The sequence below is a fragment of the Rhagoletis pomonella genome, unplaced genomic scaffold (genome assembly GCF_013731165.1).
Source record: "Rhagoletis pomonella isolate Grant_MI unplaced genomic scaffold, Rhpom_1.0 Rhpom_scaffold_00002, whole genome shotgun sequence".
NCBI lineage: Eukaryota > Metazoa > Arthropoda > Insecta > Diptera > Tephritidae > Rhagoletis > Rhagoletis pomonella.
Window position 1 is genome coordinate 41,240,811 of NW_023458556.1, and position 22,883 is coordinate 41,263,693.

General features: G+C 36.4%; 5 protein-coding genes across 5 annotated transcripts; 3 read left to right on the top strand and 2 right to left on the bottom strand.

The window, feature by feature from the left end:
- Window positions 1–203: 203 nt before the first annotated feature.
- LOC118733601 (serine/threonine-protein kinase dst1) lies at window positions 204–6,211 on the bottom strand. Its single transcript, XM_036463062.1, has 2 exons — window positions 6,045–6,211; window positions 204–5,171 (listed from the first exon to the last, which is right to left on the bottom strand). The coding sequence occupies exon 2, from the start codon at window positions 3,996–3,998 to the stop codon at window positions 1,527–1,529; it is 2,472 nt and encodes an 823-aa protein (XP_036318955.1). The 5' UTR covers window positions 3,999–5,171; window positions 6,045–6,211; the 3' UTR covers window positions 204–1,526.
- A 114-nt stretch (window positions 6,212–6,325) lies between these two features.
- On the top strand, window positions 6,326–8,627 carry LOC118733604 (rhythmically expressed gene 2 protein). Its single transcript, XM_036463064.1, has 2 exons — window positions 6,326–6,417; window positions 7,399–8,627. The coding sequence occupies exons 1-2, from the start codon at window positions 6,346–6,348 to the stop codon at window positions 8,263–8,265; spliced, it is 939 nt and encodes a 312-aa protein (XP_036318957.1). The 5' UTR covers window positions 6,326–6,345; the 3' UTR covers window positions 8,266–8,627.
- Window positions 8,401–9,936, bottom strand: LOC118733605. The gene is made up of 3 exons (XM_036463065.1): window positions 9,289–9,936; window positions 9,122–9,212; window positions 8,401–9,011 (listed from the first exon to the last, which is right to left on the bottom strand). Exons 1-3 carry the CDS (start codon window positions 9,693–9,695, stop codon window positions 8,652–8,654), a joined length of 858 nt encoding a protein of 285 aa, XP_036318958.1. The 5' UTR covers window positions 9,696–9,936; the 3' UTR covers window positions 8,401–8,651.
- Window positions 9,937–10,256: 320 nt separating this feature from the next.
- LOC118733606 (LSM12 homolog A) lies at window positions 10,257–12,943 on the top strand. Its single transcript, XM_036463067.1, has 5 exons — window positions 10,257–11,007; window positions 11,892–12,025; window positions 12,111–12,227; window positions 12,508–12,639; window positions 12,723–12,943. The coding sequence occupies exons 1-5, from the start codon at window positions 10,887–10,889 to the stop codon at window positions 12,891–12,893; spliced, it is 675 nt and encodes a 224-aa protein (XP_036318960.1). The 5' UTR covers window positions 10,257–10,886; the 3' UTR covers window positions 12,894–12,943.
- Window positions 12,944–13,637: 694 nt separating this feature from the next.
- Window positions 13,638–15,373, top strand: LOC118733610 (pleiotropic regulator 1). The gene is made up of 3 exons (XM_036463071.1): window positions 13,638–13,878; window positions 13,938–14,302; window positions 14,372–15,373. The coding sequence occupies exons 1-3, from the start codon at window positions 13,766–13,768 to the stop codon at window positions 15,310–15,312; spliced, it is 1,419 nt and encodes a 472-aa protein (XP_036318964.1). The 5' UTR covers window positions 13,638–13,765; the 3' UTR covers window positions 15,313–15,373.
- Window positions 15,374–22,883: the final 7,510 nt, after the last annotated feature.

Consider the following 22,883-nt stretch of genomic DNA (forward strand, 5'->3'; position numbering starts at 1 on the left):
ATCTGCAGGGAGGTAAATATAGCCATATCTATTTATTTGTTCATCTGCACAGCGGACATTCCTCATTCCTTGTGGTCAAAGTCATAAAAATTCAAAATAAATAAACGCACAAAAAAAAACAATAAACGTTTTTCGAGTTTCTTGAATGCATGTATATATATGTATGCATGTGTGTATGACGTACGTATGTATTTATGTAATAAAAACTCCAAATACCAGCTCGATATTTGGCACCCAGTTGCCTCGTATTAAACATTCGTATCTTAAACAAACAATAGTGTAGCCACAACCAAAATGCAATTCTAAATGCAAGTATCGAAATTTTTTCTTGCATCTGTAATGAAGATGCATGCTAAATACTCTCTTAACTATTTCTCCTCATACATCTCGAGCCTCTACAAGTCTCTTCTGATTTATGACCTACAACCAGCAAACCAACCGTTCGGGACTTCACTAAAACTCGTTTGTATATAGATATGTATGCATGGAGGCATGAACTATGCACGTACACATCCAAACATACATATGTATGCACACATATTCAATTGTGTAGTCGAAATCTTTGCAAACCTCGCCCTCTTCGCTAAATAACGTCTGCTTCCCTTGTGCTAGGACTTATACAGGTATGGGCAAAAATTGCTCTCGAAGAGTTTGTTTAGAAGTCATGACGACAGTAGGAAGAATGAGAAAAACCATTAAAGAGCACATAGATGTATGCCATGATACAAATAATTTTTGTATCATGGGTGTATGCATATGTATGTTTATATATGTAAAAGAATGTGCACGATTGGGTTCCGCTCAATTTTTTTCTAAAAGTTGGTATATAGGCGCAGATTTCAGCTTATTTTTTATTCTCTACTTTTTTGCACAGTATACTATTTTGGAAACTTCTATTTTAAAATTAATTTCTCATAAAACTATTATCTAGCTGTAAAATAAATATGTAAAGCGAATGACCTCTCCGTTCGGAGTCAAGTCATATAAAATAGATATGATCAACTTGTCAGATTTTCATACAACATACCTACATATATACATGTTTGCATATAATACAAATTTTTGCTATCTAAAAGGCATTTAATTACGTCTTTTATATATGTGTGTATGTGTGTGTAAATAAATAATGCATTCTCTATACATTCTCGAACGTACATAAGTATTTATTAACCGTTAAATACAAAAATAAAATTTAAAATATAAGAGTTAATTTTACTCATCTTAAAGACAGAGGGAACTTATTCCGCATCACAACTATTAATTACTTGCATATACTTATATTATTAAAAAATAGCGCACACAACCTTGATATTCTCAAGCTTGTTGTCTAAATTTTGAATTTTTTCTTATAAAGCAGAAAGCACTTAAGATGCATGCGCCCATGGCACAACAGGAAAGACAGCCTTTTCATGGTAAATACATTGCAGTAGATCATACCCGATCAGTTATTAATATTTCTTACATGCTAATAAAATATTTATGTTCACGCCTTATCCGTAAATGATTTCAAAATTTCTCATTCCCATTCAAACCAGCATTTTCTCACGACTGCCACTGCTACGCATACTAGACACCGCACCAGCGCTGGCTGCGGCCACATGCGTGATCGAATGTGGCGGCAGCATTAATGAACGCCGCATGTGGTGATGGCGCCGCAAAGTGGCGCTATGACGTTCACGTGTCGATTGTCTGAATTTTTGACGCCCAATCACCGTATTTGTCGCAGCAGTATTTGAAATAGCGGCAGTGCATTGAGCTGTTTCTGCACCACTTTGATCCGCATTCATGGCGGCCAACAAGTCGAATGCCGCGCGTTTATGTTCCTTGGTCCAAATATTGCCAAGCTCTGATGTCTCGCACTTAGCGAGTACTTGGTCGGCGCGTGGTGCGAATGGCATGCGCGTTTTTGTAGTAGCTGAATTAGGTGGCGGTTGTTGGTTATTTTTTTTATTGTTCAATACCGATTCAGGAAAACCTTTGGAGCGGTTGCTATTATCTGGCTTCGAAGTGGACTTGCTGCTGCGATGTAGACCAAACAAGGTGGATAATATTGAACGCCGCCGCGTATGTGTGCTTGTTGTTGTAGAGTTGGCGGCGATGCCACTGTCCGCTGAATCTCTGCTATCTTTGCTAGAAACGCTGCCTTGAAGTTGGGAAGGCTGTCGCTTTGTGCTTTGCGCTTTAGTAGAAATCGGTTTGTTTATTTGAGCAGAATCGCACGGATTGCTATCAATGTCATAATTTGTAAACTTTTGCGGGGATTGGAAAGTTACCCGACGTAGCGTTGGAAGCGACATGGCAAATGGCAGGCTCAGCTTTGCAATCGTAGGCGATTCAAGCTGGGTGTCTTCAATACTGCAATAAGTTTCGTCGTGTTTATTGATGCTGGATTTACGTGGTGGTATAGGTGGAGGCGGCGGAGATGGCGACGGTACTGGTTTTATCTGTGCGTTACTGTTCTCTACTGCTTTATTGACTTCCGCTGCCAGAGCCATCTCCCTGGCTGTTAATTCTAGATCTCGTTTACGCAATGTCTCTTCCAGGATCCCCAAACGCCTTTCTCTTTCATTTAACTCTTGCGTTCGCGCATCCAAGCTGAGTGTGCGCTGTTGCAGTAGTGACTCGTGCGCCCGGATGGCACGTAGGCGTCCTAGCAGCGCCTCATTAAAGACATCCTCCGTGATCAGCGCGGGACTTTTGAGCTCATCCGTTGTGGAATTGGCTGACGCGCGCGCATGTGAAGGTGGCTTCGGAGGTGGTATGGGTGGTCTCAATGGTGTTTGATCTTTCACGCTGACATAGTATTCGTGTTGTATGGTTTCATAAAGCTCAGGGTCTGACCGCTGAAGCATACTTTTGGAGAAAATGCGACGTTTTACAGAAGAGAAGAGTTCGGCGCGAAGGTCAGGCGTAAAACCGCAGCTTAAACGACGTTGCCCATAATCGTCGTTAAAGCTGTTTTGTTCGGTGTACATTGTGCTGGAAAGATCTATAATGGGGCTGTATTGCAGCTTACAACGTACCTCCGGTTTTTCTTCGGCTGCAAAGAAATCGGCCTCAGCTTTTATCAGTGATGGAAATTCGTTACCTAATTCAGTTATATTCCGTACGACGATCGGATGACGCGTTATCACTTCAATGCTGGGACGCTGCTCACTATCCACCGACAACATGTAGGCAATAATCTCCCGCAGGTCCCCGGAGTACACATCCGGTATGTGACTAAACTTTCCATTCGAAATATTCAAAGTGAGTTCATCAAACTTCGGTGCCTGAAAGGGCGTGCGGAGAGCGCACATTTCGTATGCCAGGCAACCCACCGCCCACACATCCGATTTGCGATCGTATTTCGATCCCTTGACGATTTCTGGGCTCATGTAGTAGGGTGTGCCGACAAAAGTGGCTGCGAAATCTTGATTTTTACGTAGCATACGCGCCAAGCCGAAATCTCCCAGCTTAGCGTTTCCTTGCGCGTCAAGGAATATGTTTGCAGGTTTTATATCCCGATGTAAAATAGTGCCTTTCCTTATTTTGTTGTGGCATACCTGCAGCGCTTTGCAGACCTGAAATAGCACGCGCCAGATATAACGCTCTTCGAAGCGCTTACGGTCCGTGCGTGCATGTTTAATTAGCTGCGCCAAATCTCCACCCTCGCAGCATTCCATTACAATGAATATGGACTTGGCTTCATGATTGACCAAATGATGATAATATTGCACAATATTGGGATGTTGTAGTTGACGCAGCACCCGTATCTCAGACACCAACGACGCCTTCTTAGATTCACTCAATTCGTCGTAGTCGATGCCCTTCCAGGCATACAGCTCACCGGTTTGTTTGTCGCGCACTTTGAAGCACGTTCCAAATGTGCCGTTGCCAATGACCGATATAACTTCATAGTCTTGCAATGTTTTATTGGCGAATTTAAAACTGGAATCTCCGTCCGTTACTGAATTGTCACTCGCGCTACTTGTGCCACTACTTGTTGTTGCAGACATATTTTTACTTATACATATGTATTGCCGGCCTTTGAAAGGCGCTAAAATTTTATTTATTTTTTTAATCAAAGTTTTTAAGAGCTACGCTGTGTACCCAAGATGCTTTCGAATGTGAAACTCATTGAAGACTGCAGACATAGAGCAAAAATCAATGCTCTTAAACCTGTGCACTTGCGCGCGATGCTCAAAATCCCAAATGTGTATTGGTAAACAGGTTTAAGAATTTCTGCTTCAATGCTCTCTCAAACAAATAGATATTTTGCTGACTGAGCGCAGTCATCTTACGGCGATCCTTTTACACTAGCGACCACTTCCCGGAAGGTTTGCATTGCCTGCGTGATCGCCTACCTATTCTTGCGTACACGATTTTGTGGGTGTACTTTTCTGCGCTCAGCGAGCAGGTAAACATATTTTCAAAGCATATATCTACATATACATATATGTATGTATATAGCGTTAATACTATTCATTTAATCTCTTGCGGTTCAATTTGTACATTTTCATTTTTCGATACAGAACATGCATGTAAAAATGTATGTATGCACGTATGCACTTATATGTGTACAAAACATGAACCGTTGGATGTAATCTTTTAACACTTAGGCACAGCACGCCTGCAATTTCAATTGACATTGTTTGGGATACCAATAAATTGTTTGCTGGCATTGGTATATCAATTTTCCCCATTTCTTGTTTGCTCGTTTTCGTGCTCTTTAATAATTAGTGTTTACATTCTAGTTTACTTTCAGCTTTTTGCGGGTAATGGTGACGCACATATGTATAACAAGCATGAAGACTTGTACACATGCATGTACATAGGTATGTATACACATCGGTATTTAGGTACAGGTATCGGTAGAGACATAGTTAGATTACCCAAGCAAAATAATCTGAATGTCAAATCTATTCCGTATTCCGATACCAAAGAAATATGTATTTTCTTCCATTTTCACCGCAGCACCATCATTCAATCCTAGGAACCCTTCTCCCAAGCGAACAGGGCCATATATCTTACGGCAGAATGGTTTCATCTAAAGCCCAAAAGCCTTCCAATCCTTGTTGGACATCGTCCACTCGCTAACATTTGCAAATACTTCACGCCCCCGCATTTTTAACGAAGATGCACTTTAATATGTTTTTAAGATCATATTACTTTTATACCTTGAAGCAGATCTAGAATTTAATTTAAAACTTTGGTAATATAAAGAATGTGGATTTTAATCTGAAATATCAATTGCAAAGCTACTACATACAATTTCGTTTACGATTTGTACTGAGATATCAGAATATTAGTTGTTGTTGTTGTTGTTGTTGTTGTTGTTGTAACCGTACAAAAATTTGCTATCTACTTATATTTTAAGCACCTTATTACCTTATTTTATTTTGCCTATTTTACAGGTTTTTAGGTCTTAAAAATCCGTTCCCTGATAATAACATTAAGATAAATGGTTCTCAGATACTTTTCTGCAATCCCTTATAAATACATAATTATGTGTCAGTATATTCTTCGAGATATTTTTAATCTAGATTTCCGTGGGCGCGTTAAAGCATAAACAGATGGCTGCGTTGATCCGGATCAACTCGGGAATTAACTGCAGTTGACCCGGATTAAGCCGAGTTATGTTTTTATCATGATTTGAATATTTGTCTTTTTTCTCTTTTCGAGTTTTAACTCGCAAAACTTTAATCTCTATAGTTGTAGTAACATTGAACCACAAGATGCATTTTGAAGTTTTCTGGCAGCTTTTTCATTCGATTTTCGCGAAAAGCCTTGAAAATCTCTTAAATACCTTAAAAATGCAATATCAAATGTATATACATATATGTATATGGTATATGGAATCAGGGAAAGCTAAATCGTAAATAAAGTAGATTTAAACAGGTTTATAAACTGGAATGAAAACGTCATATATCTCTTTAGCAGAAAAAAAGGCAATTTTTATAAAATCCGTTCCCTGGTTATTACGATGGGCCTTAGTATAACTGGTCTCAACTGGAGAAAGTAATATTAATGTATACATATTATCCAATGAAGTAAATGCTTACTTGCGTTGCATTCTGATCTTTCAAACATGTTATTGAACTTGAGGGACTAATTTCTGATTCTGCTGGCTTACTGCTAACGTGCTTGTAATTGAATTTGCATCTTATCATTTCTATTTAACCTATTTCTCATGCGACCATCTTTAAATTATACGAATTTCAGCCGACGATACTGCTTGCACCACGCAATGCCAAGTAACCAGCAACAATATCGGATGGCAGAGTCTTAACAATAGCATATTCTTCGGAGTTTGCGTACCGCAACTTGCTGTGCGGGTCAGTGTACGGTGCAATCAAACCCGAAATGTCCGAGTACTTTTTAGGTGGTCGCAATGAAGGCGGAGCGTTAAACGAAGAGTCTGGGCGAGAGCAAAAGGTTTGGTATTTATAAATTTTTAATCAGAAGTTACACTCGTACTTACAAGACATAGCACCTTCTGGCCACTGTTGTGTTTTCTCCACCGCCAGTATTTGTTTTAGTGACTTGAATACGTGTTTCTTGCCACCGGGCTCAATATAGCTGAATTGTGGGTTTTTAAAACGAATGATCGGCGGCTCTTCAGACATTACGAAATATAAAAAACTTAATTTTGCTAAATAGATCAAGACACGTTTGTTTTGTAGATGCAATGAAAAAACAGTAAACAAGTTAGGGATGTCGGAAAAACCTCGATGTATCGAAAATATCGATGTTTTTCTTCGACGCATCGAAATTTTTCCACTCGCTGTATAAATAGTCGATGTATCGAGGCGTCGATGTTTTTTCATAACTGACAATTGTAGCGTCATTCCAGTTTTTTAATTGTAAAAAAAAAGAGAAGTGACTTTGACCAAAGAATTGAAATTACTCCACAAAGTTCCGTTCCGCTCAGTTGCAGTAATTTATTTCTAACTTTGTACAATTTCACTAATAACATATTTTGTTGTGAAACTTCATCTGGTAAATCCTAGCAAATCGATGCATCGATGTATGCCCGTCGATGCATCGAAAAATATCGATTTACATTTCGATGCATCGAATAAAAGAAAAACATCGATGTATTTTGCCACTGACAGCCCTAAAACAAGTGCAAGTGCTGGCAGTGTAGGGTTGTAATAAAATGCTTAATAGTGTTGTGGAGGAAATATGATTTGTTGCATAGTAGTAACTAAAATTTTAAGCTACCATTAAGCTTTGTATTGGTGTTTTTTTTTAATTTCGGCAGAATTGTGATTAGTGCAGTTTTTTGTTTTCTTATTTAAACAAATATACAATAAAACAAAACGTTCAATATGTCGCGACATTTTAGATGTGCCTATACTTTGCAACCTTGCCTTGTTATCATAAAACAGCTGTTAATTATCTATTATCCATTAGATAATCTTTAAAGTTCGCTATAAAAAAAACAAAGCTACCGGCTTATCAACAATCGAAGAATATCAAATTAATAACAAAGGAAGCAATTTCAATTTGACCAGAATGCCGCGGCGAGCTCAACTAGTTAAAAATCTAAGTCCTTTTAAGTTGGTGACGTTCGATATCACCGATACGTTGCTTAGATTCAGAAAACCTCCCGGCGTACAATATGCTGAGACGGCAGCTATGATGGGTGTGAAAAATCTGGACCCGAATCGCTTACAAAAAGTATTCCGTGATGAATTCAAAGCTATGGCTAAGAAGTATCCAAACTTTGGCAGCAATTCCAAAGAAATAAGTTGGCAGGAATGGTGGGTGCAGTTGGTGCACAATGTCTTCAAGCGCATAGATGACAACTTACCACAGCAACAAATTCGTCGTATAAGCGAAAGACTTTTTGAACAATACCGTTCAAATCAGTGTTATGCTCACATCGAAGGTAATTTAGAATTACTGGAAACAATACGGAGCACATGCAAATATGTTGGCGTCATTTCCAATACTGATCCCGGGTTAGAACGTGTGTTGAGGGATATGAACATTAGACAAAATTTTGACTTTGTATATACCTCATATGATTTGGGCGTCGAGAAGCCGCATCGGGGAGCATTCCTGAAACCGTTAGAGAATTATCATTTAAGCCCTCAAGAAGCGCTACATATAGGCAATCTTTATGAAAAGGATTACTTGGGTGCCCTTAATGCTGGTTGGAGTGGCTTACTCGTAACGCAGTCTATGGATGAAGCAAAAAAAGCAAAACCTACACAAGTATATACCAGTTTGAAAGAAATGCATAATGCTCTAGAAACGACTGATATCAAGTGGTAGGCATAGCGAAATAAGGACGAAGCATAACTCGGAGCAAAAAATTTTAGATTAAAGTTAACTACCGACGTATATCTACTTGTGATTTTTTAGAAGTTTTAAACAACCATACCACGAATTTAGTCTTAACGATTCAAATATAGTTTTTGGTGATATCTGTATTAAGTAAAAAATATACACTTATAAAATTTCGAGATTAATACAAAGTTTAGCATTTGTACCGCCAATTATGAAGGGTATTTTCTTACAAAATGTTTTGTCTTAAATTCTACAAGTCTTTTAAGAATTTAAAAAACCTAAAGACTGAATGTGTGTTGAGAAACGCGATCAGAAGAAAATAAAATTTTGTAGAAACAAAGAACATACTTAAAAATTGTACCCATCTTATTTCATGTATCTTTGACGTTATTTTCTGTAGGTGACGATTGTGCCTTTTTTTCCTTGGCGCTTGCTGCAACTGCAGCCTTCTTCGCCCTCATTGCTTTTATTTGCTCTAAGTTTATGCGTTGTTGTACGTTAAGATTAGTTACTTGATTGAGCACGGACTCGCTGGTCAGCTGCCAATCACGTTCCAATGCTTCTGGATCAACATCCTTACCCTCCAAACGCATTTGCATATCTGAATAAAAATCACAAAACAAAACTGGATCTTCGGTGTTTGAAAGTGTGCGAGTACTGCAGTATTGCCCTCTCTTTAATAAATCTTCGTTATTACTTTTTTCATCTAACTGGCGGGAAGCCAGTGGAATCTGTAATATGAAAAGTTCTTTATCGTACTCTTGGCAATAGTTAAACCATGATAAAAATATGTATAATACAATTTTTATTTTTATCATGCTCAAAACTATTTTACGATTACCTGTTGTTGTATTAGCTTTTCGTGGTGTTGTGTTATTTGTGTTTTCAATTTCCTGAACTCTTTTAATTCATCCTTCACAAATTCCAGATAGCTTGAAATAGGTAAATGGAAAAATTAATATGTATGTACATGAAGGAGTCAAATTAAATTTTCCTGCAATACCGTACCTATACATTTTAGCAGTTTGCTTTGTAAGCGCTTCCAACGAATTAATTAAGTTTTGCATTGGTTGTGCTTGCGAGCCAAGATGTGGTTGCAGACGCTCCGCCTGCACAACTAAATCTTCACTGAACTGTTTCGAATAACGCAAATGCTCCGCAATCAATTCTCGTTGGCGTCTAAGCTTGAGATAAGACTGCTCCACGTAATCGTTGTGTCGTATTTGATCCAGAAAGGCTACTAGATTATGAGGCTCACGCAATAGAAAGGGTGAATCAACTTTCTGTGTAATGCGGCCATCATTCTGCAAAATCCAATGATTTATGCCGTATGCTGGAATGAATATATGATGCAGCAACAAGTGAAGCACCAAGAAAAGCATTGATTCTTGTCGGTGCAGGCACATTACAGGCATAGTGCGTCAAACTAGGAAAGTTCGCTGATCATACGGGTAAAAGGCACCGCGAATATTCACGCAAAGTAATTGTAGAATATTGGCTTGCGCATGAATAAAATTATTATGATTTTGGTAATAAAGTTGTCCAAATTGATGAATTAGCGATAGGAATCTCGCCAAAATTTGATAAATCGTGCTCGACTGTTCTGCTCAAAGCCAACCGGCGCGGCTTTGTTTACATTTGTTGACTGCAGGGTTGCGTTCAAAAGTATACTTTACGAAAATCTTTAATTTTGATATTGTATATACATACATAAAGATAATTTTAGTAACTAAAATCTTTTTGCACGATTACACATATAAAATATACATGCATATTTATATGGTTTAGTGATTTATTTATTATTTAAGATTTCGTTTTCGCACTAGAGAATCCAATTGGAAATTTATTGTCATTTTGACATTGCATTTTTTCATTCGCCACGCGCCAGTGTGCGTGTGTGTGTGCAAGTGGAAGAATGCGCAGTGAAAAGAAAATTTGGATTGTGTTTTTTCAATTTGTCATTTCCTTTCTTTCGCTCCGCTCGTTTTTTGTGCTTTAACCAAAAATTTTTGGATAACGTCTGCGTATGCGGTTTATTATTACTTTTAACTGTATGAAAAAGGAAATAAATATCGCCAATTGTACAGCAAATTGCATTTAATGTGCTTATAAAGGAATTGTGCCTGATAAGCGAGCAATAATACAATAGAGCCGCAAAAGTAAAACCCCAGAAATTGCAACATAAGTTGGTGGAAAAAGTGAACATTGCAGCGTAGCAAGAACGGGAGCGGCGACAGCAGCAACAAAGTACATAAAAGTAATTTTAATACAAGATTGAAGGAAATTGCGGCCACTGCTGAATTATTTGCACTTTTGTTGTGAATTAATGCTCCATTATTAAAAATTGCTGGCCTAAACGGCAGTCAAAAACAATTGGGAAAATACTTCCGTGAATCGACGTATGCAACGGGAGCACCAACAAAAAATAAAAGAAACAACCATATTTTGCTGCATTGGAAATCGCGTTCGTGAATTGTTTATAATTGCAATAGAGCGGACCGACAAACTATAGCTCTGTTAACTTAATTATCGAAAAAAAAACAAAGGAAAATCATTTCTCAAATTTGGCTTATCATTGCTGAGTTGTGTGGTGGATTTCATTAAATATGGCTGCGGTAAATGATTGCTTCACGATTGGATCATCCGTGCTCTGCACTACTTGTTTCAACGAAGAGGTGGAAGGCGAAGTGTTAGCATTTGATCACAACACAAAAATGCTCATTCTAAGTATCCTTTTCAAGAAGTTTGGAAGAGTTATTTAGCTTTTTTTGATTTATTTATTTGGGTCAAATACATAATTTTTTTTTTATTATATTCTATGCATACATAAATATGTGGAAGCATAAATTGCAAGATTAACATATATTACAACACAAATGTTCTTAGACTAATTATGTAGACTCTGTGCTCAGCGATTCAACTGATAGCAATAGTTGGTGAAAGCTGCAAAGCTAGTAATGTTGCTGAGGTCAATCATTTGATGTGACTTTCGAGAAAAAGTAATATTTAATTATGTATGTGCCATTTTAGTTGTGGTTGGCAGTCTTTTACATAAACAGCTGCTTAATACTAATCATCAAAGTTAATTAAAATTAGGTTAAGCTACACAACACTTAAGAATACTTACATATACATACCGTGCATATATAAAGCAGATATTTTAACGTAATTATTATTGCGGTGTTGATTACTAATATAGCTGGCATAGGAATATGTAATAGAAAACGTTCGTTATTTACCATATTTTGTTCTATGTTAACAAACTGATCAAAGATATCGGGCTATGGACCTTATCAACTGCACTCCTCCTAAAACTAAATGTTTTGAGTACAACGTGGTAAAGCAAAATTTTATTTAATCTATCAATGGTATATACTATATATGTAAGCTATAAGCTTTATACATACGTATGTAAGTATAAAAGTCCCATAGGCATATTCATATTTTTATAAGTTGTAAGTAATTGAGCAGTCTTCGATTTGAACGAAACTTGAAATTAAATAAGCTGGCAAGGGCATACGATTACAAAATGCCTTTGCTTGATTATAAACATATCAACTTACGTTACAGTTTTCCTTAACCATAACTGCAATTCCGCATAATTAATGCAGAATGCCGTTCAAAAAACTCAGAGCAACTGAATGACGTATACGTATTGAATTTGTCGCTATGCAGCAATGTTCAAGTGATCAAGGAGTGCAACGGCAATTTCGTTGAGGATCCACAAAAGCTGAACTTGGAGCAGGTATAAACACGGAAACATGCAATTTGTTTAAAATAGAGTATGAAAAATTTCTGACAATGAGTTTTAAATAACTTTTATTTTTTAGTTAAAAATAAGACTGCGCAATACTGTACAGCAACGACAAACTTATCTTAAGTCGAGGAATGCTGACGTTAGCCTAGAGGCACAGGAGTTATACAGAACAATTGCAAAGCAATTCAAGGTTGGTTATGAATTTTAAAATTAATATGAGGAAGCAAGTAAAACACACACTTTTAATAAATATAGTAAATGTAAACTTTAACATTATAAACGCATCGAAAGAGTGTCACAATCTGTTTTTTATTGTAAAAATAAATAAAATAGAGATACATATTCTCCATTATTAGCTCGCGTTTTAAATTGTGACAATCTTTTAATAAATGCAATATACATTTACATCTATTGCGCCCTATTGCTTGAATAAATCTTTCTATAAATATTTTTCTTTTTATTTTTTTTAGGTTAATGAAGTATCTTGGCATGGACCAAACATTCAAATATTCAATGAAGTCACTGTTTCGCCACCTTATAGGGTGGAAAATGTTATTTCTACTTCTAACAACAAGTCTCTATGCAATTACATCAAGAAAATGGTAACCATAATTTAAATTTTTTACTAACGATAAACTGTTGCTATCTAAGAATGTTTGAACTTATCATTTCCCTCCCCACCTAGATTGAAAAATTCTTTGAAAGTGCATCACAGGAAAATAGTTCGGCTGCTGCGGGCACATCATCAGCCTCTTCGTCCACGTCGTCGTCGTTGTCTTCATCAGCACCTTCGGCTTCAGTAGGCGCATCTTCATCTAGTAATGCGGCTTCAGGTTCTCCTGTGCCAGCAAATTAATAGAAAAGACCATAAAAACATTTAAAAATATATACAATATAAAATCTAAAGTCATTGTTTTACTTGATTTATGAATTTTGTAAATTTGTTGGGCCATTTGCCGATTCAGTGCAAATTCGGTGATAGAAATTATTTAATAAGCATAACCCGGTAAATAAACATTCAGTTCTTGAACTGGGCTTAAATCTGCTATCGACTTGTGACAGCGCAATCGCTCCATAACGTTCAGCATAAATATTCCTTTGAAGGGTTAATAGAACAATCGTGTTTAAAAGCATCACCAGTCACCCTGTACTTCCGGTAAAGCATTGTCAAAAATTTTGTACTACCGCTTTGTTTCTTAAAAGATAAATATCACAAATTTCTGCTGGAAAGCAATTCTTAACCCAAAAAACTAGCAGCTCTCTCTCGTTCTTACGCTCTTATTTTGTTGGATCTCCTTCTAATTTCTGCTAGTAAAATTTTAACTAGCAGAGACCAGCAGCTGTCAAAATGAATAAACGAAAATTCGCGCAAAATATTTTCAATAGTCAAATACATCGATCAGCTGTTTACTTGCCGGTTTCTGCTAGTTTTGCGTTTCTTTACTATTTCTTTATTTCGCTCTCTCATTTTCTCATTCTTCTACTTCCTGAAAATTATCTGCTGGAAAAGAAAAGAAACAAACCCACAAATACAACAATCCTCACCCCCTTGCCATTCAAAATGCAATAGTTTTTTTGACGTTTCTCTTTGTAGCTGTGCGCATCTTTGTTTTTACTGAGTCCGTGTGTCGTATAGTTTGCATTTTCTGCAATAATTTGATATTTTTAATAAAATCTTCACTCTATCAGCACAAAACAGAATTTAATACCGATATATACCGTTCCGTCATGGAAGAAGTGCAGCGGCATAGCGTACACACGCTAATATTTCGCTCGTTGAAGCGGACTCACGACATGTTTGTTTCAAATCAAAGCGGACTTCCTGAAATTGATGAAAAACTGTAAGCGAATTAATGAACAATCTTCCTAATATGATATGATACACATTGAACTATTTCAGCCTTAAAATACGAAAATCTATTAAAGCGAAAGACACATACGGCCTAGTTTTTGATCGCGTGTCCAAAGCTGCTGAGGCAAAAAAGTTGGCAGCAGCTGCTCCTGGTGGTGCGCTGGAAGTTCCTGAGCGTCCACTTGCTATCACAGATGGCAGTGTAGTTGGGGACCACAATGCCTTGGTGACAGGAAACGACAAAAGTGTAACAGGCGGTATAGATCAGCAAAGTGGTGGCACATCACTCGTGGCTGCCTCAGGTGTACGCCCTGGTACAACCGGTAGCAATGTGCAGCTGATACCCAAAAAAGCGCCATCAATACCGAAACCGACTTGGCATGCGCCGTGGAAGTTGTCGCGTGTTATTTCTGGTAGGTGTTAATTCAATGAAAATTATGCGCAGATTTTGTCGTATTTACTTTTTTTTTAATATTTTATAGGTCACTTGGGTTGGGTACGTTGCATAGCAGTGGAACCAGGTAATGAGTGGTTTGCAACCGGTGCCGGCGATCGGGTTATCAAAATCTGGGATTTGGCTAGCGGTAAACTGAAACTCTCATTAACTGGTCATGTAAGCACAGTGCGCGGCTTGGCCGTGAGCGCTAAGCACCCTTACCTCTTCAGTTGTGGTGAGGATCGTCAAGTAAAATGCTGGGACCTCGAATATAATAAAGTCATACGACATTATCATGGTCACTTGTCCGCGGTTTACTCCATGGCACTGCATCCAACCATAGATGTGCTTGCTACTTGCGGTCGTGACTCCACCGCGCGCATTTGGGATATGCGCACCAAAGCCAATATTCACACACTCAGCGGTCATACAAATACAGTAGCCAGTATAGTTTCACAAGCAGTTAATCCGCAAATAATAACTGGTTCACACGATTCGACGGTGCGCTTGTGGGATTTGGCCGCGGGCAAGAGCGTATGCACTTTAACTAATCACAAAAAGTCTGTGCGCAGCATTGTGCTGCATCCTACACTCTATATGTTTGCATCTGCATCACCGGATAATATTAAGCAGTGGCGATGTCCCGAGGGAAATTTCGTTCAAAACATTTCAGGTCACAACGCCATCGTCAACTGTATGGCTGTAAATGCGGATGGAGTTTTGGTATCTGGAGGCGATAATGGCACAATGTTCTTTTGGGACTGGCGTACTGGTTACAATTTCCAACGTTTCCAAGCGCCAGTACAGCCCGGTTCAATGGACAGCGAGGCGGGTATATTTGCGATGTGTTTTGACCACTCTGGTTCGCGTTTAATCACTGCCGAGGCAGATAAAACAATCAAAATTTATAAGGAAGATGAAGAGGCAAGTGAAGAGACACATCCGGTTAATTGGCGTCCAGAGATACTAAAGCGAAGGAAATTCTAAAAGTATTGCTTATTTTTGGTTTCTCTTTTTAGCTATGAAATAAATAAAAATTTTGTGTTAAGCTGAGAAATTTTTCTTATTTATGTAGCCAGGTTATCAGCGTTAATGGCATTTTATGTAAAAAAATTTAAAATGATCGCAGGATTCGATCCGATGATTTCCCCAATTGATTCGTAAATGTCGAAAATAATGCAAGACCGAACTTATTCAAAATGGCCAAGGAAGCACCGCAGCGGAATATCCGTATTAAATTGACGAGTTTTAATGCAAAATGTATTTGTAGCAAACCAGACAAGATTCCAAATATTCTAGAAGCGAACCACAACAGATGTTTTCCCTGCTGGATATGCTTAAATAGTGCATACACATATGTGTGTATACATATCGAGCCCCAAACGCGAAAATAACCTTACCAAATATGCACAAAGCAAACGTTGTTCCAATTGTTTTCCAAGTTTTGACTAAACTTGAATAACGTTTGAATTCTGATTGATATCCAAGCTTTTCTAAAGAACGGGTTTGTTCTGCAATTGAGGTACACTTGAAAATCAACATCGGAAATTGGAGTTTGTATTGAATCTTCACTTGATCGCCAACCCAAATGGTTACTGGGAAGCGACATCTCTTTTTTTTCAAAATTCACTTGTTTACTAAATATCTTTTCATCCCATGTTGTGCTTAAAAGAAACTTTGGGTCAATTCGTAAATGTAACCCGCAGTATTATGTGCCTTATTTTCGCCACTTAGTTCCAATTTGGCATTTGACCGTGTCTATGCATGATGGAAATTTCTTTCAATTAAATACATATACTTATTTTATATTCAATACCCTCTATCTGTAATTTTCACAAAAACTGCTGTGATGTTAGAACCCATCTGCAATTTACCTGTCATCACTGATGTGAATTCTGACTTAAATTTAATAGTGAAAGTTTCTGTCAAGCGCTATACAAGGTCATCATTTATATCGTCGATGCCAGTTAAGTCTTAGGTGGACTTTTATATCATTGAATATTGCCCTCGATATATAAAAGGGACAGCTTTTTGCATTAGTGCCGCAGTAATGCATTAACGAACTGACCCTTTCTGTAGCGAGAATAGTTGGCAATGGTTGGGACCATTGATACTGTGGGTAGTAGTAGAGGTAGTTTTGAAGATAGTTGGAAAGTTTGATAGAGTAGGTTCCAGTACGCATTGTGACTTGTCTCTAATTACCGTCGTATGAGGTTTTTAAGCAATAAGCAAGACAATAAGCCATTGGATAATGGAACAAGTTCCCACGACAGTCGGGTCTACGTACCCGAACGACCCAGATTTATATCTGGCCAAGGACTGTCACTCCAGCAACACTCCCCAAAAAGTCTTTGGGGAATTTGTATGCTGCTACAACAACAACAACAATAAGCCGTTTAAATCTTTCAAAGAAAATGTTTTCAGGGTTGGTCTAAATATGCAAAAAAAAATCGTTATGCTTAAGATTTGCATTGAAATAGTTGTGGAATAATATGTATGTACATATCGTCCCCTCAATTCACAAAGGCCCTAACCAACACTTTTCGAAACTGCGTTTTGCACAGATTTTGGTAGCATGTATTATATTTATTTATTTACATGTTATTAATAATATACATACATATGTTATATATTATTATGGTTGTACATGTAAGACAATGATCTTTTAATAGTACATGAACTTATTTTCAAACTTAATACCAACTCTAGAAAAATGCAACAAATGTACATCAAAATTTTGGACTTTTTAATCTGACTTCATGAATATGCAGTTACATGCTCATGAAATTTTAGTAAAATAAGTGCAAGTTATACGCGGCTAAAAATCGCGTAGACGGTTGCTGGTGGCTTTTTCCATACAAACATGAATTTGAAGAAAATGCGCAAGATCGTTTGCAAGAAAATTAAAAAAAAAATCGATGCCAGGTCTTATAAATTGCATTTTTTATATGAAAAAAAACTGCAGTTTAAAACTTGTAATCAGACTAAGCTACACAATATTTTACATTTTTACTTTTTAGTGTAACTTCAAATATTTATAACTTCTTGACCTTTCGAGACTCCATCTCGAAACATAATCATTTAAAAGTTATTTGTTTTCTCTTTTTGCTGAATATAGTTTGGTAAAAAAAAATTTTGGGAAAATGAAACGTATTTTTTGAAGTAAAAAAACAGTTTTTTAACAAAATTTGTATATGAAATTTTTTAAATCTGTTATCAGATCAGATTCATTTCCTTTCCAAAGATACCAAATTTTTGTAAATTGAATAACTACACTGGTCGACGGCCAAAATTTACCAGAGACGCCGTTATGAAATTCGTATGTAAAATCACCCCCTGATTCCGAAAATCAAGGTTATTTTTAATTTTATGGTACCGTTTTTGAGATATTTGCAATTTACCGTTTTTGCAAAAAAAAAAAAAAATTGGGTCCACTTAATCATATATATCTCAAGAACGAATTAAGCAATTCCAAAACGGTTTGAAGCTTTTAAAAGGTAATAAAATTTTCTATAAGCTGTGCATACAACACTTTTTGCTAGGCCCTGTAGATTCAAAGATAACGAACAATCATTACCGATTTTTTCAATTTTTTTTGTAAAAATATAAAAAAAATTGTACTTTGCGGGGAAGGATCTCGAAAACCTTTTATTTTTTTGCAGATTTTTTTTTCTCCCTAAGCTCTGTTATATTAGAAAAAAAATAAGGTATCATCGAAGAAAATCGATGCAAAACTACGTAAGTTATAAGCGATCAAATAAAAATACCCAGGTTGCGCAATTTCAACGTATACCTCAAAACGTATGTATGGTATAAAGAAGAGTGAAATATCTAGCTATGCTCTGTTTCTATTGAGTTAAAAGTTCAATTTATGAATGAAATTACCCATATTTTTAACTTTTTTTTTAAATTTATTTATGTTTATACTATATTCTAACAATCTTTATCTTAATTTGATTTTACTATGTTATCGAAATAATTATGTGTTCTACTTTGACGCTTATTCAGTTTAGGATCGGTTTCTCTTATGAGAAACCAGCAGTAATCACCCATCATTGCGACGTCCCAGAATCCTTGATATCGATTCTCAATTAATTTCATTTGCTGATGAAACCTTTCGCCATGTTCATCACTTTCGTCGCCAAGATTTGCCGGAAAAAAGCTCAAATGTGAGTGGAGAAAGTGAATTTTTAAAGACATATTTACGCCCATTTTCGCATAATTATTGATTAGGTCGTTCACTATCTGCTCGTAGTTAGGGCTTTTGTGTCTACCGAGAAAAGAAGCAACGACCTTTTCAAAGGATTCCCACGCTGCTGCCTCAACTGATGAGAGTAGTCCTTTGAATTGATTATTGTTGATCAACTTTTTTATTTGTGGTCCAACAAAAATACCTTCCTTTATCTTGGCTTGAGAAATATCTGGAAAAACTGTTTTCAAATAGTCGAATGCTTCGCCTTCTTTGTCCAAAGCCTTAACAAAGTTTTTAATGAGACCGAGCTTGATGTGTAAGGGTGGAAGTATGATTTTCTCTTTCTTGACAAGAGGGGTGTATTTGATGTTATCCACACCAACGGTAAACTCGACTCTTTCCGGCCAATCCTTTCTGACGTAGTGGTCCTTACGAGCTCGGCTATCCCACTTGCAGAGGAAGCAGCAGTGCTTGGTGTAGCCACTTTGTAGACCGCATAGCATTGCAACGACTTTGAGATCAGAACATATTTTCCAATCATGCTCTTCATATTTGATAAATTTGAGTATTTTTTGCATTTCCTCGTAGGTTTCCTTTGTATTTACTGCATGTGCAATCGGGATAGAAGGCTTTTTGTTACCAATATGCAATAATACAGCCTTCAAACTCAGTTTATTGCCGTCTATGAACAATCGCCACTCTTTTGAATCATATGTTTGACCAAACTCTTTGAATAAACCAGGGATGTCGTTGCAGTAGCATATACTGTCTTTCTTGGTATAGTGTTTGGAAAATGGTTCGTGACGAGTTCTACTATATGTCACCTTAACATCGGATGACACAAATTTAAATTGTTGCATACGAGAAGTGTGGATCTCGGCCTTTTCCTTGGATAGTTCCAAATCTCTTATCCAATCATTAAGTTGTGCTTGTGGCAGAACGTTTCTTTCGTTTTCCATGCGAAATTCAGTACAACTTGATCCCCCGCACTCAGATGTTACTGTTGACAATGGAACTGGATCCGCAACTGCCGTTGAATGTAGTACTGGTAATGTCACTGTAGGTACGCTAGCATAGGTTACTCCTCTTGATCTTCCAACGCCAAGTACTTTTGTTTGACAAATATAACACTCTATTGAATGGCAAGTAGGTTCTCTCCATATCATTGGTGTATCAAATTTTGTTTGTTGTCCTGATTCCCACTGAATCAATTCTACTCGACACGATGTACACAAAGTGTTCGGTGTCCATGGTTTTTCAGCATTTTTAGGCTCAATTCCAAAATACTTGGAGTATAAAGTTTTGATATGATCTGAGAACGCTCGTCGTCGCCTTATGATAGTATATTGGCCACACATGAAACAGAACATATCTGGATCCTTATTACACTCAAATTCTCGCGTCCTTTTACTCATTTTATTTTTTTTAATAAATCACGGTTTTGAAATTAGACTTATGAACTGAACTATCTCCGGCGAGCCTTGAAGATGTTATGAAGTTTCAAAGCGCATTAACTCATATTTATACTCGGAACAAGAATAAAATTGAAAAAATCAAATCTTACCTAGACAGAAAGGTTCCTTTTTATAACAAGCCGGGAAAAGAAAATACTACCTGTTTTAGATGTAGGCTTTAGAAATTTCCTGTGTCTTATAATTTTGAAAATCTACCTGCATACTTACCCATAACTGACGGAAATACATGTTTATAACTACATGCCTACAGCAGGTTTCGAACCCAACCACTCTTCCTTTCGATGCAACCACTCTACCTACTATAATACAATTCGAGTATTAAAAGTACTATTTGATTTATTTAAAGAAAAAGTGTTATCATTGTTATGGTGTTATTCGTTTATCCGGATAATATCTCACTTGCACTTTATACCTTTAATATATGTATGTATGTATAGGTACATACATTGAAGTTGCGCAACCTGGGTATTTTTATTTGATCGCTTATAACTTACGTAGTTTTGCATCCATTTTCTTCGATGATAGCTTATTTTTTTTGTAATACAACAGAGCTTAGGGAGAAAAAAAAAATCTGCAAAAAAATAAAAGGTTTTCGAGATCCTTCCCCGCAAAGTACAATTTTTTTTATATTTTTACAAAAAAAATTGAAAAAATCGGTAATGATTGTTCGTTATCTTTGAATCTACAGGGCCTAGCAAAAAGTGTTGTATGCACAGTTTATAGAAAATTTTATTACCTTTTAAAAGCTTCAAACCGTTTTGGAATTGCTTAATTCGTTCTTGAGATATATATGATAAAGTGGACCCAATTTTTTTTTTTTTTGCAAAAACGGTAAATTGCAAATATCTCAAAAACGGTACCATAGAATTAAAAATAACCTTGATTTTCGGAATCAGGGGGTGATTTTACATAAGAATTTCATAACGGCGTTTCTGGTAAATAGAAAAAGTTGAAATTTGTGGTCCAGTGCTATTAGCAAACTTATAAAAAACTTTGTTGACCCATGTTGATGAATTTTTCACTTTTTGCCTCGGCTATAATTTCCAGGAAAAAATTAAAAAAAGTATGTCCATTTCCGTCAGTTTTAGTATGAAATGAAAAAAGTTTGAGCCAAATCGAATCTTGACTTCTTGCCAATAATTTCCAGGAAAGAATTAAGAAAAGTATGTCCATTTCCGTCAGTTTTTGCAAAGTTTGAGCCAAATAGAATCCCAACGCATAGAAAATCAAAGCTTTTTGTCACTTTTAATATGGAATGGCTGTATGTATATGTATACATATTCAGTCTTAAATATGGCAACCCTATGAGGGTAGGTCTGGCAACCCTAGCCCCACCTGTTTTTGATACTCTTTTTATAATAGGGCAATTCATCAAAACGCGTAAATGCCTCGTAACCATGGAAATCTCGTAAACTTACTAAATTTCGTATGGAAAATCGGTCTATTTACGAGGTTTAATACCCATACAGCCCAATTCTTAATACTCCCGGGGAGTTTGTTCTCCGGGATTTTGTTTCTCCCTAAAAAGAAATCCTCCAATAATTAACTTCCAGGGAGTAGAATTTTGCCCGAAAACTTGGGAGGGGGAAATTCGAACTTCGAAGAAGCTGTTTGACACTTTTTTGAGAGCTCAACTCCGCCATTCAATCTAAAAAATCCTCAGGGAATTTTCATCCATGATAGGAGGAAAGGAAAAAGAGAGAAAACTCCCAGGGAGTTTCTGTTCAGAATCGGCCTGATAATGTTTTTTGCTTCTCCTGTGAAATAAAAAATTTGTTGGTTAGGGCCTTTGTGAATTAAGGTAACGATATGTGTGTACACTCACGGCAAAAATTAATGGCACAGAGAATTTTTTACAATATGTATATGAGACATTCTTTTTCATATCGGACACCAATTTGGTGGCTTCAACTTTTTTTATGGGTTCTATACATGAAATAAGGTAACACGTGTTAGAGGATTTTTTTTCTTCGGAGATATCGCACGTTTAATAATATAGAGATGTAACTAAAAATTTACGTTTTTGGAGATTTCATTACGCAATTAATAAGCTTGATAAGTAGAATATGTTCAGTCTAACAGATAACCAAAATACCCAAAGTTGATTTGCATAGTGAAGACCAGTAAATTAGGGATTTAAAATGATACCATCTTATTCCTTGTTTGATTCTCTATAAAAAAACGTGGTTCAACGTTTCATTTTCAATCTCATAATTGGTTTATAATGACTTTTGCTAAAATTTCTAAATCAAAAATTATCAAAACAAATTCTATGGAACAGAGAAATATTATTTTCTACTTTTTAGTCCATTTATAAAAGCGTGGTACATTAAAGTTTTTATTTTTTATTTTTTTTATTTTCTGCTTTTTAATCTTGTGTGTATAAAATTTTGCAATAGATATTAAAATAAATCAACGATATTAATAGATTGGTGAACACACATGCATATATGTATGTACATACGTACGAGCACCAAATAATTTCCGCTGTAGCGTATGTAGTACATATTTTTAGGCGCAATATTTAACTACTTCGGCTTGGCGACATCTACCTCTAGAGTTTTGATATAATCCCTACCGTCGAGGTTGATGTCTAGATTTGTTTATAGGATATTTGCAAAGCAAAGGTTTTATAGCTAAAAATGGTGTCTGGACATACAACATTGCAATTTGATAAAAGCGTTTTAAAAATACCTCGAACACGTGTCAGCTTATTTCATGTATAGAACCCACAAAAAAAAATTGAAGCGAATCGGAGACATGACATAATTTTTTTACGAAATCCGTCCGACTTAAAAAATAATGGCTCATATGCAACAATTTTAATTTTTATTTTTTTCGCAAATCTTTTATAAAAATACTATAACAAAAAACTAAAATACAATTTTTTG